This window comes from Bubalus kerabau, chromosome 13 (genome assembly GCF_029407905.1).
Source record: "Bubalus kerabau isolate K-KA32 ecotype Philippines breed swamp buffalo chromosome 13, PCC_UOA_SB_1v2, whole genome shotgun sequence".
Taxonomy (NCBI): domain Eukaryota; kingdom Metazoa; phylum Chordata; class Mammalia; order Artiodactyla; family Bovidae; genus Bubalus; species Bubalus kerabau.
Window position 1 is genome coordinate 51,460,433 of NC_073636.1, and position 16,195 is coordinate 51,476,627.

Consider the following 16,195-nt stretch of genomic DNA (forward strand, 5'->3'; position numbering starts at 1 on the left):
ACATAAATTAAACATTTCTCTGAATATAAAGAAGAAAGCAAGTTAAATTATTCCTTTTTCTTTTCCCAACAGTCACAAGATGCTGGGTGTTTGGCTTTAACTGAAGTCCTCAGCAAATTCCTAACCTAGTACCACTGCCAAGGAGTCAGGCTTTCAACTTGCCTCCTCCCCCTTAGATTTTTCCCCTTGGTGATAAGCAACAGAGTAGCCAGCCAATCAGCTTACGTTAACTAAAGGCCAAAATGCCCAGCTGAGAACTAACAGATTTGTGTGATTCTTTGTGTCAACCACTGACTAGGACCGCCATAATTGAACATGCATTTGTCATGTGGGTGGTCTCCTGTCCTAGGTTAAACAACATCTTCCTAATGTGACCCAAGGGAAATGGGATGGGTCTGTAAGAGCTAACAATATTCACCCCATTTCTCATTAAGCACTTTTCACTGGGATCTCACTTATCCTTCATAACACTATGAAGTAGGTATAACTGTGTCTGTTTTACAGATGAGGAAAGTAAAGCTCAGAGAGTCTCAATAACTAGCTCATGAATATACAAATATGTACCATTCTATATAAATGGCAGAACTGGTACTTGAATCAAGGCAATCTTGCTCCAGAGATTAACTCTATATGATAACTACCGAACAAACTCATCTATTTAACTATAAGACATTCAAATGAGTAGCCCTTCAAAGTCATCGCCTTGGGAGGGAGGCTACATATTTATTACGAAGCCACCCTCAGGCAAGGCTTCACATGCTTAGAGCACACCTCTTCAGAATGGCCTCCAGCACTGTCTAAGAGCTATATAAGGAAATCTCTCTCTTGACCTCATGGTTAACACCTTTTCCTTCTGACTCAAAGCAGCACCACTTAGAATGATAATAATAATAATGTAATGTTAGTCGCTCAGTCATGTCTGACTCTTTGCGACTCCATGGACTGTAGCCCACCAGGCTCCTTGTCCATGGAATTCTCCAGGCAAGAACACTGGAGTGGGTGGCCATTTCCTTCTCCAATGATAACCTACCTTCATCTATCCTACTTTCCATGACTCACACTCTTGGCTTTCAAAAATCAGAACCACAAGCAGAAGTTGATGATGATCTACCTTCAGGAACGTTTAAAAGAACAAGTAAGTCATGGACCCTGAACATCATTCTCAAGAGGCATCCATGCTTGAAGCACTCACAGTAACATAGGAATCAGGACATGACTGATTCTCAGTACACCAAGAAGGTCTACTTTCAAGAATGCTGATTCTTACTTGCTTAATATTGAGTGAGAACACACACATGATAGGACTGTACACACACATTGTATGAGTGCACACACATACGACAGTGAGTGTTCCTGCCTTCCATTGAGCAGGGACAACCCCAAAGCAAGGGTCAGTTCTCCTTTCCTATGCCCAAGAGACATAAAAAATGTATAATAGGTAAGTGTTGACCAGTTTACTAACCTAAAGTGCAGGGTCATTACACTATAAATGGAAGCTATCAGAAGGCAAGATCTACAAGTTACCTGGCTTGTTTTTTGCAGTTCACAGCAAAGTTTCTAAAAATATTAACCTTTTTTTAAGCTGGAATAAGACAAGGGCACATTCCCTGACTTACAAAGCTACAGTAATCAAAACAGCATGGTACTGACACAAAAACAGACACACAGATCAATGGAACAAACCAGAGAGCCAGAAACAAACCCACACACAATTACTCTGTGATACAGGAGGCAGAATATATATGGAAAAAAGACAGTTTCTTCAACAAGTGGTGCTGGGGAAACTGGACAGCCATATGTGAAAGACTGAAATTCGAACATTTTCTCACACCATATACAAAAATAAACTCAAAATGGACTAAAGACCTACATGTAACAATGGAAATAATGAAACTCCTAGAAGAGAACATCGGCAGAACACTCTGACATAAATTGAAGCACTTTTTTTTCTCCTAAGGCAGAAGAAACAAAAGCAAAAACAAATTTAATTTAATCTAAAAATGTTTGCACAGCAAAGGGAATCACTGACAAAACAAAAAGACAACCTACTGAATGGAAGAATGTATTTGCAAATAATATGACCAGTAAAGGCTAATATCCAAAATACATAAACTTCTCATACAACTCAATTAAAAAAAAAACTATCAACTTGATTAAAAAATGGACAGAAGACCTGAATACACATTTTTCCAAAGAAGAAATACAGATGGCCAACAGGCATATGAAAGATGCTCAACGTAGTTAATCATCAGAGAAATTTAAAATGACAATGAGATACCACACCTGTCAGAAGAGCTATCATCAAAAAGAACACAAGTAACAAACATTGGTGAACATATGGAGAAAACGGAACCCTTTACCCTGTTGCCAGGAATGTAAATTGATGCAGCCACTATGGAAAATATGGAGGTTCCTCAAAATATTAAAACTAGAACTATCACATGACCCAGAAATTCCACTCCTGGGTATATATCCAAAGAAAAAGAAAAATTAATTTGAAGAGATACTTGTACCCCAAAGTTCACTGCAACATTATTTATAATAGCCAACCTATGGGAGCAATCTATGTGCCCATCAACAGATGAATGTATAAAGAAGATGTTAGATAGATATAGATATAAAACATAGTTATATATGTAGTATACATACACATGTTTTATATACATGTTAGATAGATAGATATAAACTATATTGTTATATATATGTATATAGACACACACACACATTGGAATTTTACTCAGCCATACAAAAGAATGAAAATCTGCAATTTTCAACAACATGCATAGACCTAGAGGGTATCATATTTACTGAAATAAGTGAGACAGAGAAAGACAAATATTCTGTATCATCACTTATATGTGAAATCTAAAAAATAAAACAAACAAACATAACAAAACAGAAATAGACTCAGATATAGAGGACAAACTAGTGGTTACCAGTGGAGAGAAGGAAGGAATGAAGGGTAAAACAAGGGTATGGGATTAAGAGATAAAAACTACTATGTATAAAAAATAAAAAAGCAACAACTATATATTGTACAGTACAGGGAAATATAATCATTATCTTGTAATAACTTTAAATGGAGTATAATATATAAAAATGTTGAATCACTATGCTGTATACCTGAAACTAATATAATATTGTAAATCAACTATACTTCAATCTTAAAATATCAGTTATAATTCTATATACCAGGAACAATTAGAAAATAAGGTGTTTTTTTTTAAGTTATCATTTACAAGAGTGCCTAAGAACATTAACAACAATAATCATACACATTTACCTAGTAACAAATCTGATAGATATTTAAGGACTTTCTGCGGAAATATTTAATCATAAGTATCAATAATCTCTTCCCTAGTATTTTTCCACTCATTGTCTTCATTCTACCCTCAAACTGGGGCCCAGAGAATGTACAGACATGACCAGGATCACAGAAAACCCTAGCAAGTTGCCTAGGCCCCCACCCCCATCACACACGCACACAGTGTGCTCCCTATCCCCCTGAACCCTGAAGTGCCAGTGTGCTCCCTATCCCCCACACTCTTGTGCTCAACTATTCCCATAATACCTCACCTCGTTGTATAAATCACTGAATTCTTCAACCACATCCTTGGGGATCCTGCAGCCACGGTTGGTGAGGTAGCAGGCCACGCCATTCTTGGAGTAGAGGCTGATGCGGCCCACACTGCGCTCTCCATCAGTTGTCTCTTCCAGGAGGCCATTGGCTTCTGCTAGATGATAGATAGGATTCCCGTGGGAGCCATGGATCCACGTGGCTCCCAGCTCAAAGGTAGCGTGTCCTGATGGCAACAACAGGCTCTTAGCACAGCAAGGACTCTTCAAAGAGGGCCAGAACACTGCCTCATCTTCCTTCTCCAAGGGGATCCTTCCATCCCCAACAAGAGGGCAAGGAAGGGGATTAGGCCCCCCTCTGGCAACAAACCAAAGTCTTCAGTGAAAAGCTCCCAGTAAGAAACCATATGCAGCACAAAATGGATTCCACTTTATAAATGAGGTAACTTCCACCCTCAGTGACTCTGATGACACCAAGTCGCCTCACTGGAATAAGTAGAAGATTCTCCTTCTGTGATAACATCCAACAATAGGCCCTCCCTCCTCACTGATGCCTCCCTCTCAGGAGAAATTCTATGGTACCAGAGGGTACCACATGGTACAGGTACCTGAAATACCCAGTGAGGAGGCCCAGCCTTTCAGACCCAAGGTCCCCATTTGGCCTTATTCCAATTCCTCAAAATCCAGTGGTTCAGGAATCTAAACCACTCATCCAGATGGAAAATGGGCAACTCCTAACTCAGTCTAGGGCAGAAGAAAGAGGGAAAACATTCCAGTTTTGAAGACTCCTCCCCAGGGTAGTCTAAAACACACTTCTGGAGAAAACTAAGCTTTCTCATCCTATGGCATAGGTGGCAAAACCTTAAGAGACTGTTTGGGGTAAGGGAAAATCCTGGGCCCAAACTGGGATGAGGCTGGTGGCTCATTTTACCACCCCATCCATAGCCAAGGGACCAGATACTCTGAGGCAAGTTCCCACCGTGCCTGGGCCTATTTCCTCTTCTGGGACTCAGCTTCCTTTTCTTATGCTGCGGAGCCTGTGATACAGTTGTCTCCTCCCCTGCCTAGCTCCCAGGAAAGTTGAAACAAAGAAAGGAAAATATAGAGGAACATTATTTGTGTTTTGTTTTGTTTTGTTTTTGGAGGCCTGATTCAAGACATCATGTATGATAACTTTTTTGCCAAGATGGACACAATAATTCCTCCTATCCTTACACACATGGCCCTTTGCAATGTGACTTTGTCAGTCCTCCCATCAAGAGATGGAGTCTTTCCTCACCCCTTGAATCTGGGCTCGCCTTGTGACTTGCTTTGATTAATAGAATGCAATGAAAGCAATGTTGTGGCTTCAGAGGCTAGGCCTCAAGAAACCTTGTGCTTCTATCCTCATCCTCTTAGACTGTGACCACCATGAAGAGAAACTCAGATTTCTGGAGCCACAGAATATCAGCAAATAAAATGATGTTGTTTTAAGCCACTAATATTTCAGGCTGTTCTGTTATGCAGCAATAGCTATCTTATAAACCATAACAGAAAACAATCACCCCTCACCCCAGGAATTGGGCATTCCTCTTTTTCTGTGCTTTCTCTTTCCTGGGCTGCTTCTAATTAAACCATCAGTTCAAAAAAAAAAAAAAAAAAAGCCCTGTAGCCCTGTATGCATCTATGTGCCAAACACAGAGCAAGAGAAAAAACAATCAACCTCAAACCACAGTCAGTAAGACAGAACTTCCTGGTGACTCTGGAATCAGGGGCAGGAATGTATGGGTCCCTTTGTCCAGGGAAAGTGGGCAGACTAGAGGGTATGAAAAGCTGGAAATCCAGTGCCCTTCTTCCACAGGGTTCATGGAGGGGGGCTGGTCACTGGGGACATTTATCACTAATTATCCTTTAGAGCCTCAAGTTCCCCAAGGTATTTTTTTGTTTTTGTTTTGCTTCTTTTGAGCTTCCAAAAGAAGCAAAAGGGGCTTGCATCATGGACCCTTCCCAGGGTACACCAGGGAGTTCCAAGTCATAGTCACTGGACAGCCATGTCCAGGCATAAGCAGGAATAAGGTGAGCAGCTCAAGGTCAGCAACATCAGAGTTCCACCCTATCCCTCAAGCATTACAAGGAGGTGGGGGGCCCCGGAGCAGCCTCAGTCTTAGGATGTTTCCTGTCGTCCCCCACAGGCCTCTCACCTCTGTCGTCCTTGTAACCACAGGGTACTGGGCGCCATCTCCACAACTAGCCCACAGTGTCCCTGGGGCTTCTGGTCATCGCTGCTGCCCTTACCACCGGGATTCACAGCTAGCATCTCATACTGCTGCAGGTCCAACTGCAGCCTGGGCTTTCAGCCCCAGCTGTCTGCACACACAACACATACGCGCTTGCCTGGACTTGCTCTCCCATATTCTAGCAGAGTCTGCCTTGATCTGATTCCTCATATACATCATCCGTTCCTTCGTTTGACTACCTATCCAACTCCCCTCATCACCTAAGGCCCGCCCAAGCTCCCTCCCCTCCAAGGAAGGCTTCCAGCCACATGCATCTCCTCAGCCTCCTGTAGCCCCATCTCTTCCACTTCACTCCCTGTATCAACTTTCCTGCAAAGCACATCTCAGGTGTCAACTACCACTGAGACTGGGCCATTTGTCCTCCCATCTTCTGCTTTTATGTCAATGTCTCATCAAGACTTGAGAACCACAGATGGAGCCATCCCATCCCTAAAGCTCCTAGCCAGCCAATCCCTAAGGCTCCTAGCCAGCCAATCAGGTGTTGAGCAGTCTCCAGGCTTCCCCCAGGAGGTCCCCCAGCTGACTGTCCTCAGGTTTCCGTGTGCCTTGGGACACACTTTCATCCTCACTGCCAACACATACTCCTGTGTCTGCCAGGGAAAACAGACATAACTTCACATATACCTTCCAGGAAATGCTCTAAGGAAGACTTTTAATGTGATCAGAGTTTTTTGAAACATGAAAGTTTCCCATGTCTCCTCAACCTCTGCTTGTTCTAAGCCTGACCACTTACTTTTCTGAACCAATTGCCCCATTCATCAAAAGTAAATACACAGAATCTGCTTGGCCTTGCAGCCCAAGTAACAATAGACACAAAATCCTATGGAGGGTCAGTGTAACCCACATACGCCAGGCCACCATGGGTAGTCCCACTGGGCCATTTTCATTGTCAGACCCCTTGGCTAGGAAACCCTGACCTCTGGCTGCAGTTCAGGCTATCCCCCACCCTCTAGGACCCCTGGCAAAATCTGCCCACTCCTGGGTGTGTCTCTTAACTGGTTGCTTTCTCCAGAAGCCTTAATACTCTGAAACCTACACAGATCCTCTTCCTAGACAATCCTAAGACCTGCCCATCACTCACAAGGGGGCCCAAAGTCTTCTTCCACCTCCACTGCGCTGAGCTCCTATTGTCCCAGGGCTAGCTCTTAGTAATGGTATGCTACTGCTGCTGCTGCTGCTAAGTCACTTCAGTCGTGTCCGACTCTGTGCGACCCCATAGACGGCAGCCCACCAGGCTCCCCCGTCCCTGGGATTCTCCAGGCAAGAACACTGGAGTGGGTTGCCATTTCCTTCTCCAATGCAGGAAAGTGAAAAGTGAAAGTGAAGTCGCTCTGTCGTGTCCAACTCTAGCGACCCCATGGACTGCAGCCCACCAGGCTCCTTGGGATTTTCCAGGCAAGAGTACTGGAGTGGGGTGCCATTGCCTTCTCCAGTAATGGTATACTAAATCATATTCAAAAGTTACCAACTAATAAAAACTTGCACAATTCCCCTTCTTGTAAAATAGAAACCAGTCTACCCACTACAAAGTTTGGTTCTGGGTGTCCTCTCCCACCTAAACACTGTGAACCCTAGCTTTTGTTCCAAAAACAGAGGCCAGATTCCCCATTCTGCACACCTCAGAAGGGTGCTGAGGGGACAAAGGAAGTTTCTGGAAAAGGCCCAGGCAGCATGCATGACAGAACATTAAACCCTGGGAAAAAGCTAAAATAACAAGATCTCAGGCTAGGCCAGGGCACTGGGAGACAAAAGGTGACCTTGGGAGTTGACTGGACTGCGGTGAATGAGGCACTTACCAAGTTTCACACTCTGTACGCGGCCCCCGATGCGGCTGGACGCCTCAAGCACAGTGACATCTGTAAAGCCCTGCTCCAGAAGTGCTTTGGCCGCAGCCAGGCCAGCCAAGCCAGCACCGATCACCACCACACGAGGCTGTCCCCTTCTCCGCAGGCCACGACTGAGAGGGTCATCCGCACTGTCGCCACTGGATTCACAACTTTGCATACCGTCCACGCTCGCCTCCTAGGAACCTGAAGCAGGGAGGGGGTCACAGCTCACCTGCTCTGCCTTCACTTCCCACCTGCCCCAAGAGATGCTCTCAGTCTCTGCCCTCAAGGGGGGACCTTGAGCCCTCTCATTCTCTTCTGAGGATCTGGACAAGAAGAGCCATCTCCAAAGGATGTGGGGAGAGAGGAAAAGAGGGAGCCATAAGGAAGGAAATAGGAAGGAGGTTATGTACTGTGGGCCCTCATCAGCAAACAGGAGAGCCGAGAGCCCATCCCAAACCCCTGAAATCCATCAATCCCACGCCCAATCAACTACATACTGCTTCTTCCTCAAGGATGAGACAAGAGTCAACAAGAAAGAGGATGATCAAGAAGGTCAAAAGCAGGAGAAACTGACCCTGGTGCTGCTGACCCCAGACCAGCACAACCCAGCACAGCCCAGCATCACTGCTGTGGTCCAGCTCACACCAACCTCAGGATGCTCACATGGACCCCAGGATGCTGAACAGACCTCAGGGTGCTGGAACCAACCCCAGGATACTTGGACCCACTGCACCAGACCCTCTGCTCTCCCTTCCTGGCCTGGCCCTTCCCTGGCCCTCACTCTCTCTTCCGCTGTCTCCTCTTCTCCTTTTGCTTTCTGTTAGTCTTTCAGAGCCTAAACAAGGTGGTAATTTGGTGGGCAGGACACAGTCCCACCTTCCCCCAAGAAAGTGCCACGAGGCTGGTATTGGATGAACCTCTGCTATTCCGGGTAGGTCTCCGGTTTTTTGTCCCAGGCCACTCAGCCCCTCAGTCACCACAAAGCAGCAAAGAGCCCAGGAAACAGTGGACCATGAGGACCTGTGGCACCAGAGGCCAGACATCAAATTGACAGTTACACTAAGCCAGCTTGCTCAGAGACGCCAGTCTAGGGAGCTGATGAGAGGCCCAAGGGGGCCCTGAATCTGGCCCCAGGGCTGGGAGAGGTTGCCCTTCTATTCCCAGAGTGACTACAAGGGCTTGAAGGTATCTTTGGGCCATCCCAAGGGGCCACTCAGCTCTGATTCTGTCCCCACTTCCTTCCTGACCCAAGCTGCCTTTGCTAAGTTTTCAGAGGCAGAAGTTGCATACTGTCTAGTTATCTATACTATCCATAGTATTCAAGACCTAACAACAGGGAAGTGAATTCATGAATGGAAAGAGCTGCTGGGCAATGGACAGGGGACATATAAATCTAATAAAGCTAAGAAAAACCCTTCCTATGACACAGCAATTCCACTTCTAAGAAAACACCCAAGAGAAACAGGGTATACTCCACCAAATAGATACACTAGAATGTTCAGGACAGATTTCTTCATGATAACCAAAAACAAATATCCCAAAGGCACATCAACAGAAGAATAGATAAATATATTGTGCTATTTGTACTGTATTCATACAAGGTACTATTCTTCAGTAATAAACAGAACCAAACTACTCTCAACAACATTACATTGACAAAAGAAGCCAGAGACAAAAGAGCACCATATTGTATGACTCTATTTATGTGAAATTCATGAAGCGGTAAAAAGAATCTGTGATGACAGAAGAGAGATTGGGAGGAGGGGAATGAGTGAAAGGGTCAGAAGGGAACTTTCTGGTCTGGAAGGAAATGTATCTTTCTATGAATGGTGGTTAGTGCCACTATATATATATATGCATAAGCACCTCATTCCTGGCTCACTGTAAAAAATAAAAGCTGTGCACTAAGAACCTTCTTCCCACACTTCAAGGTCTGACAACTTATGTTTCCATCCCACCTCTAACATTTTTTTATCACAGATTTTAAAAGTTTTTTTTCTAAATATAAATATGCTCAGGCTGAGAAGCTGCTCCTTGAACTCCTCGTCCCACTCTACCTGCCTATGTCACACCTGGGCACAGACAGGAGTGTCACCCCATTCCTGCCCCCAAACTCTCTCCAAACTGCACCCCACCTCCCATCCCTATGCTGCCCGACTCGGTGGAGTCAGGCACCGGAAGGTGGCGGAAGGTGGCCGGAAGGTGGCGCCCGAGACACGGAGACCTTCAGAGGCTGGGGCTCCCCTCCTCCTAGGAGAACCTGTATCCCGGCTTCCACATTCTTCCCTGTGCGTCTTCGGTCTCGCCCACCCCCACCCCAGTGATGTTCGGTTCCGCCTCCTGGGAGCGAGGAGGTCAGAGCTGGCTCGAGCCCTTTCCTCCCCTCCCCCTTACCCTTCCTCCGCTCCCCCTCTGCCGCCCTCCGCTTCCTCCCCAGGTTCTCCTCGGGAGGACTAAAATTAGAGGTGAGGGTGTGGCTGCCTGTACCAGCGCCGACGGAGAGGAAGAGTCCGCCCCGCAGCGCAGGCAAGAAGTGTGTTCTACATCAGGTTTGTAAACACGAAGGGAGCTGCCGATGGGCACCACAGTGAGCACGCTGCTATGCTATGCGAGACTGCCCACCCTGCCCCGACGCCTCAGTTCTCCAAGACTGGGGGGGCTCTTCCTGGGCGTTGCTCCCTAGGCCTCCAGCCCCACCCCCAACCTGAGGCTGCCCTCCAGAAACAACCACTTTTACGCTGTATAGGGGTGGGATTACTGCAGTGGTTCTCAGACCTTACAGATGGAACCCCTTCTCGAAAAGCTCCTGGGGAGACCAAGGTTTAACTGGGATGAAACGGGATCTCTCTACTCCCTCAAGTCCCTAAGGTCTCATGGCAGAACTCCATTGCTCCCTGGAGCACCACCTCTGAAAACGTGGAGGAGTAGGATAACTTCACCCTTGGGAGGCTTGTAGAGGGAAGAAACGCTTGGGGCAGCACATTGGGGTGGGGGATACCTAAACTTCTTGGCTTTCCAGTCTCCATTTCTTTCTCTCTCAAGTGGTCCAGCTTGTCCTAACCTACGTTATTATGGATGTCTAGAGATTGTCAGCATTTTTAAGAGCCTTGTCCAGGAAAATAATTTGTAAAGTTCTGTAGCTAAATTTTTTAAAGATATTTATTTATTTTGATTGTCTGTACTTACTTATTTTAAAATAAGCATCTAAGAACTCATCATCTAATATAAAAACTAGAAAATTGATAATAACTAAATTTTTATAATAGGCTTCAGGAATGGATTGTGGGAAATGTGGGCACACAGTTTGCCTTTAAGATGAACACAGAAAGGACCCCACGTTCCCAACATATCAGAGACCTTCAACTTAAAGAGACATCACCCATAGGGTGCTGTGGTGTGTGTGTTGGTTGCTTAGTCGTGTCTGACACTTTGTGACCCCATAGACTGGGGCCCATCTGGCTCCTCTGTCCATGGAATTCTCCAGGCAAGAATACTAGAGTGGATTGCCATTCCCTAGCTTCCCAACCCAGGAATCAAACCCAGGTCTTCTGCATTACAGGCAGATTCTTTACCATCTGAGCTATAGGGAAGTCATGGTGGAAACAGGTAAACAAGGGCCATGCCGGTCACCTAGTCCACTGGCCCTCACTGCTAACCCTGGTTCTGTGTCTCCACAAGTCTTGTCCCAGATGGGCCTATCTACCCCTGGAGCCCCTAAGCCAGAGAAGCCACAAGCACTGTCCACAGATGGCAAAATGAGGCATCCCCATCTTCCCATAGAGTCGATCTACCCTGGGATCCAAACTGAAGTGAAGAGAGAAAACTATACCTAGAAACACCTACTGTGTGCTGGGCCCTCAGTTAAATGCTGAACTGGACTTTTGGACCCTCTGTTACCTCAGATTGGGAGGGAGATATTTGTTTTCTGTTGGTTTGTGCCGTCTCTTCCTTTGAAATTTTTTAATTTTATGAGAAAATGCCTTACTGGGGAAGAAAAATCACTTAATGCTCCTTGGTGCTTGCCTCTCCTTCTCTTGCCTTCAGTAAATAAATAAATAAATAACATACCCTTCCTTGATCTGTATGCACAGGAGAAACAGAACACCCTGTACTTTTCGAGCAGATAAAGGAGAGAAGAAAAAAGTGCTGGCTCAGCCAGGCAGGGAGGGGGAGGGGGAGCAGAAGGCGGGGGAAGGAGCAGGGACAGGGCGAAAGACTCTTGCCTTCTTGCTCCTGTTTCCAAGGCAAAACATTGGTAGGAGGGTAGGGCCCCCATGTCCCCAGGCAGGCCATGCCTAGTAGCTTCCACCCCCGTTCAAGATATCCAGATGCCCCACTGCCTTCCCACCCAACCCCCACGCCCCTCCTACCCTCACTCCCATTTCTCTGGCCTGCAGGCCACCACCTCCCCCTGCAGGCCAGAGCCAACACTGCCCCAGCTAAACCCACCCAAGTAGCCAAATTGGAAAGCAGACAGAAGAGAGGAAAAAGGGAAGAAAGGCCCTGTCCCATGGCAGGATCACCAAAGAAGGATGAGTGAAGACTACGAGGCCAGGTGCCAAGAATGGGCACTAGCCACCGAGCATAGTCCACTGCCACTTTCCCACCCACCTTCTCTCAACATACTCAGCAGTTTCATTTTGTCACCCTTGGAAATTTACCCTCCAAGAAATTAAAAAAGTAAAAGAGATATCCTGTCCAGCCCTCCAAGAAGAATTTCCTAATTGCCAGATACTAAAAACATGTTTTAGTCCTGGCCTGCAACATCTAAATGTGCTGAGCCACTTCACTGAGCCCAGAGCTGAACTGGGGACACCATGCATCTCCTTATGCTTTCTCAACCGCAGTAAAACCACTGAAGTGCCAGAGCACTCACAAGGCTCAAAAACATCCTAAGTAGAAGTTCTGCCCTTACCCCTCAGGTCAAGTCTTGTCTACCCCACACCCCATATCACTGTTCCCCAGGTGCCTGCCTGCCTGCCTCCTCCGACTGAACCACACTCCTGGAGAATTGTTGGGCCTATTCCAAGTTCCATCCCTTAAAGACAGCATGTTGTTCAGTCACTAAGTCGTGCCCAACTCTTTGTGACCCCATTGGACAGCAGCACACCAGGCATCCCTGTCCCTCACTATCTCCCAGAGTTCGCCCAAGTTCATTCCATTGAGTCGGTGATGCCATCCAACCAAGACAAGCACAGCCAGGGATAAAATCTAACAATTCATGAACATCTACTATGTACTTCTATGGGGAAGGCCTCAGCATGTCAGCCCTTGACCCCTCTGAACCCAGGTGTTCTTTCTGGTTTCAGTTTTCACTACACACACTCCCTGCCCCCCCCCCAAACATATACACATACTCCAACTTCACCAAAGACTCAGGTATCCCCAGCCTCGCCTCTCTGAAGGCCTATGGAAAACACTCCTCCCCACACATTACAGAAGGGAGCTCTGGGTTCTCTTAATACATGTACAGCCTTGTGAAGGACACAGAGCTTGTGCAACTGTGTGACTGCACGACTCTGTGTTGACTGAACCACCAGCAAGGCCTGCCCCATTGATGTTCCCTGAAGCTACAGACATCTTGGAAATGAGAGTACTTTGCAGCCATCACCACCCAACCCCAGCCTGTTCCCAAAGCATGAGCATCTCACCCCCAGGAAATCCTGCTGCCTATTACTCGAGTGAGACTGCAGTTCCACAATCACTGAGCAGGGCTGAGGTCCCAGACTAGACTGGTGACCCCTTCCTCAAGCCCTGGGAGTGAATCACAAAGACTGTCAATGACCCAGGCTGGTGCAGGACGCCCCATCCCCCTCAGTGTTGGAGCCCGCTTCAGCCTATCAGGCTAATTCCCTCCCTAATAGTGACCACGGCAACAAAAACAATGCCACAAGGGACCAGGCTCCCAGGAGCCCCTCACCCTTCCAGAATTGTCTCTTAGAAGAAACAAAAGTCTGCCTATCCTTGGCTCCCTTCTGAATACAGGCTCAGGCTCCCAAATGTGTCTGTCTCCCTGTCCTTTTCTCAGCGTCACCCCAGGATGAATGACCATATCCCAGACAACTGTATGACCAAAGCAGTTAGCCCACCTGGCTCACCTCCAGTCACCCTTTAGAGTCCAGACTCCCAACAGCTGAAGCACTCCAAAATGGGCCTACCCCTTCCAATAAGCAGGCTTCTCTACACAACATGCTTGCTCATGTGAGCTCTGTCTAGAGCTTTAGGGGCCACTTGCGCCTTCCTTAAGCAAACTCACGGACTTAAAAGGGTCTCCTCCCAACAGATACTCCTAGTGCCCTGGAGAAGCAACCCTACCTCAGTTTCTCTGAAGGAACCCCTCTCTGCTTCAGGCTCCTTACAGGAGGGAGGGAGGGGGAGGGAATCTGGGATACTGGTCCTGAGGAATCTCTCTGGACTGCCTGACAGGTCTGGGGAGGGATTTGGATTCTCAAGGGCCCCCTAGACAATGCAATTATTCTTCAAATGTAAAAAACGCCCAGAAATCCCAGACCAGCTGCTTTGCACAGCGGCCCTGACAATGGGGCTCTGTGTCTGCCCATGAGGCTCCTCCCACCGTCAACCCCAGGGAAGGACTGAGTCTGAACTCCTCCTAGCCAGACCCTCTCCAGCCCTCCTCACCCAGGCTAGCCAGCCAGGAAGTGAAAAAAGTGGGATTGCTGAGCCAGGCCTGGCCAGTCACGGAAGGTAGGCTGGGGTGGGTCAATGTGGGGACAAGGCAAGAGCGGTCTGTGACCCAAGAAGACACAGGGGGAAGGGAGAGAACACTGGCCTGGGAACCCAGAGACCTGGATTCAGGCCCCAGCTCAGTCTCTCTTGGCAGTGACACCAGACTAGTGTCTTCCCTTCTCTGGGTCTCACCTACAAATACCTCTGAACTCACCCCAAAAGCAGAGCACCTGTACCCCATCTGCTGGACATATTTTTCTAAGCCCCATCTAATGTGTAAATTCCTGCCTCCTTCAGTCTTTAAGTTTCCCTTCTGTAGATACAGCTACCTGGTGGGACTGCTGGGAGAATTCAATGATAGCACAGAAAAAAGGTGGGGTCACCTGCCAGGGTCACCTCAGAGAGGGAGGGAAAGGGAGGATGATCCCCAAAAAGACTAGTACAGAAGAGGGAGCCACCTCTTCTAGGGCCCAGAGCTCCATTTCATGTGTAGAAGAACCTGTCTTCATCTCAGCTTAGACTCCAGCCTCAACCTGGACCCCAACCCTAATATCAGAGTGGACCTTAGCCTTGGCATCAACCAGACTATCCTACAGCCTGTGTATGACCTACCCCCCAACTTTGACCCAGCCTGACTATCCCACCAGTCTTGCCAGGGAGTGGGTGGGGAGTAGGCATCAGATATGGTGGCCATTTGCCAACTGTAAGCTCAATCAATGAAAGAGACAAAGCATGTGGGCTGCATTCTGCACAGCCCTCCCACCAGCACTGTTCTCCGGCCCTCCCAGGCCAACATGGGGAAGGGGCTCTAGGGACCCCACCTTCCTTCTTGGCACTTAGACTTTTCTCCAAGCATAATGTCTTTATTACCCACATTTCTTTCCTGTAACCAAATGCGTAAAGTCCCTAAAAGCACAATTTTAAAAGGCTTTGTAAGCCTTTTTCAGAAGAGAAGTGGGTAGCCTGCACTGCATGGAAAAAAGACAGCCCTAAACTCAGTGTTTGGGGGGTTGTCAGAGCCAAAGGCATGACCCATGAAGGCACTGGTGGGCATGATGGGAAGGCATTCCTGGGGAGGTGAGTGCTCTGGCTAGTTTATATTTCCCTTGATGCTCTGCAAGGTGGGATAGACTAAGTGAATTGTTTTAGGACCAGCTTATAGCTGCCTGCAGAGACAGAAACCGGGGACTACCTGAGAAGGGGTGGAGGAGGGGAAAAAAGGAAGGGGAGAAGTCAGGGAAGGGATAGGGTCCTTTTGATGGGCATAAAGCTCAGCTGACAGTGGAACCAGGGAATCCATCAAAGAGATCCCGCCCACCGTCAGCAAAAATGAGTGGATCACGCTCTGACATCGAACTGCCAGAGATCAAATTGCCAACATCCACAACCCATACCTTGAATGAGGCCAGCCAGGACCCTGGACCCTATTAGCCAGTGTCCTGTGTCCCCAGCAAAGTCCTAAAGGCACAGGTTTCACTGTGGCTCCCTTTAGCAACCCTTAGGATGAGACCTCATGGCCTGGATTTTCCTCCCTCTGAGCAGGACCTGACACCCCAACTCTAACCACCCCTCTAGGAAGCCATTAGCTACAGAAGTATAAGAGACCACAGAGCTGGTTACTATGCCAGTGACTACATTGGTGTGAGACTGCCCTTGGTGACGTCAATCAGGCCATGGGCCGGGGAGGGCTGAAGGGAGATGGTACTCACAGTCACTCACTACCCTGGGAAGGGCTGAATCTGGAGAGAGAAAATCAGCCTCAAGACCATACGAGCCCTGTTCTGAGGCACCCAAGTCACCATGGCCCTTGGGGAACCCCAGGAAGAC

At 47.5% G+C, this 16,195-nt stretch overlaps 1 protein-coding gene across 5 annotated transcripts in view; it reads right to left on the reverse strand.

The window, feature by feature from the left end:
• The window catches only part of SMOX (spermine oxidase), a 35,121-nt gene that overhangs the window by 5,486 nt on the left and 13,440 nt on the right, over positions 1-16,195 (reverse strand). For all 5 annotated transcript variants that reach the window (XM_055544282.1, XM_055544281.1, XM_055544285.1 and 2 more), the window contains exons 2-3: positions 7,649-7,882; positions 3,577-3,803 (exon numbers count right to left, since the gene is read on the reverse strand). In XM_055544282.1, the coding sequence (XP_055400257.1) occupies positions 3,577-3,803; positions 7,649-7,856 (435 nt within the window). In that variant the 5' untranslated portion in view covers positions 7,857-7,882. The remainder of the gene's footprint in view (positions 1-3,576; positions 3,804-7,648; positions 7,883-16,195) is intronic.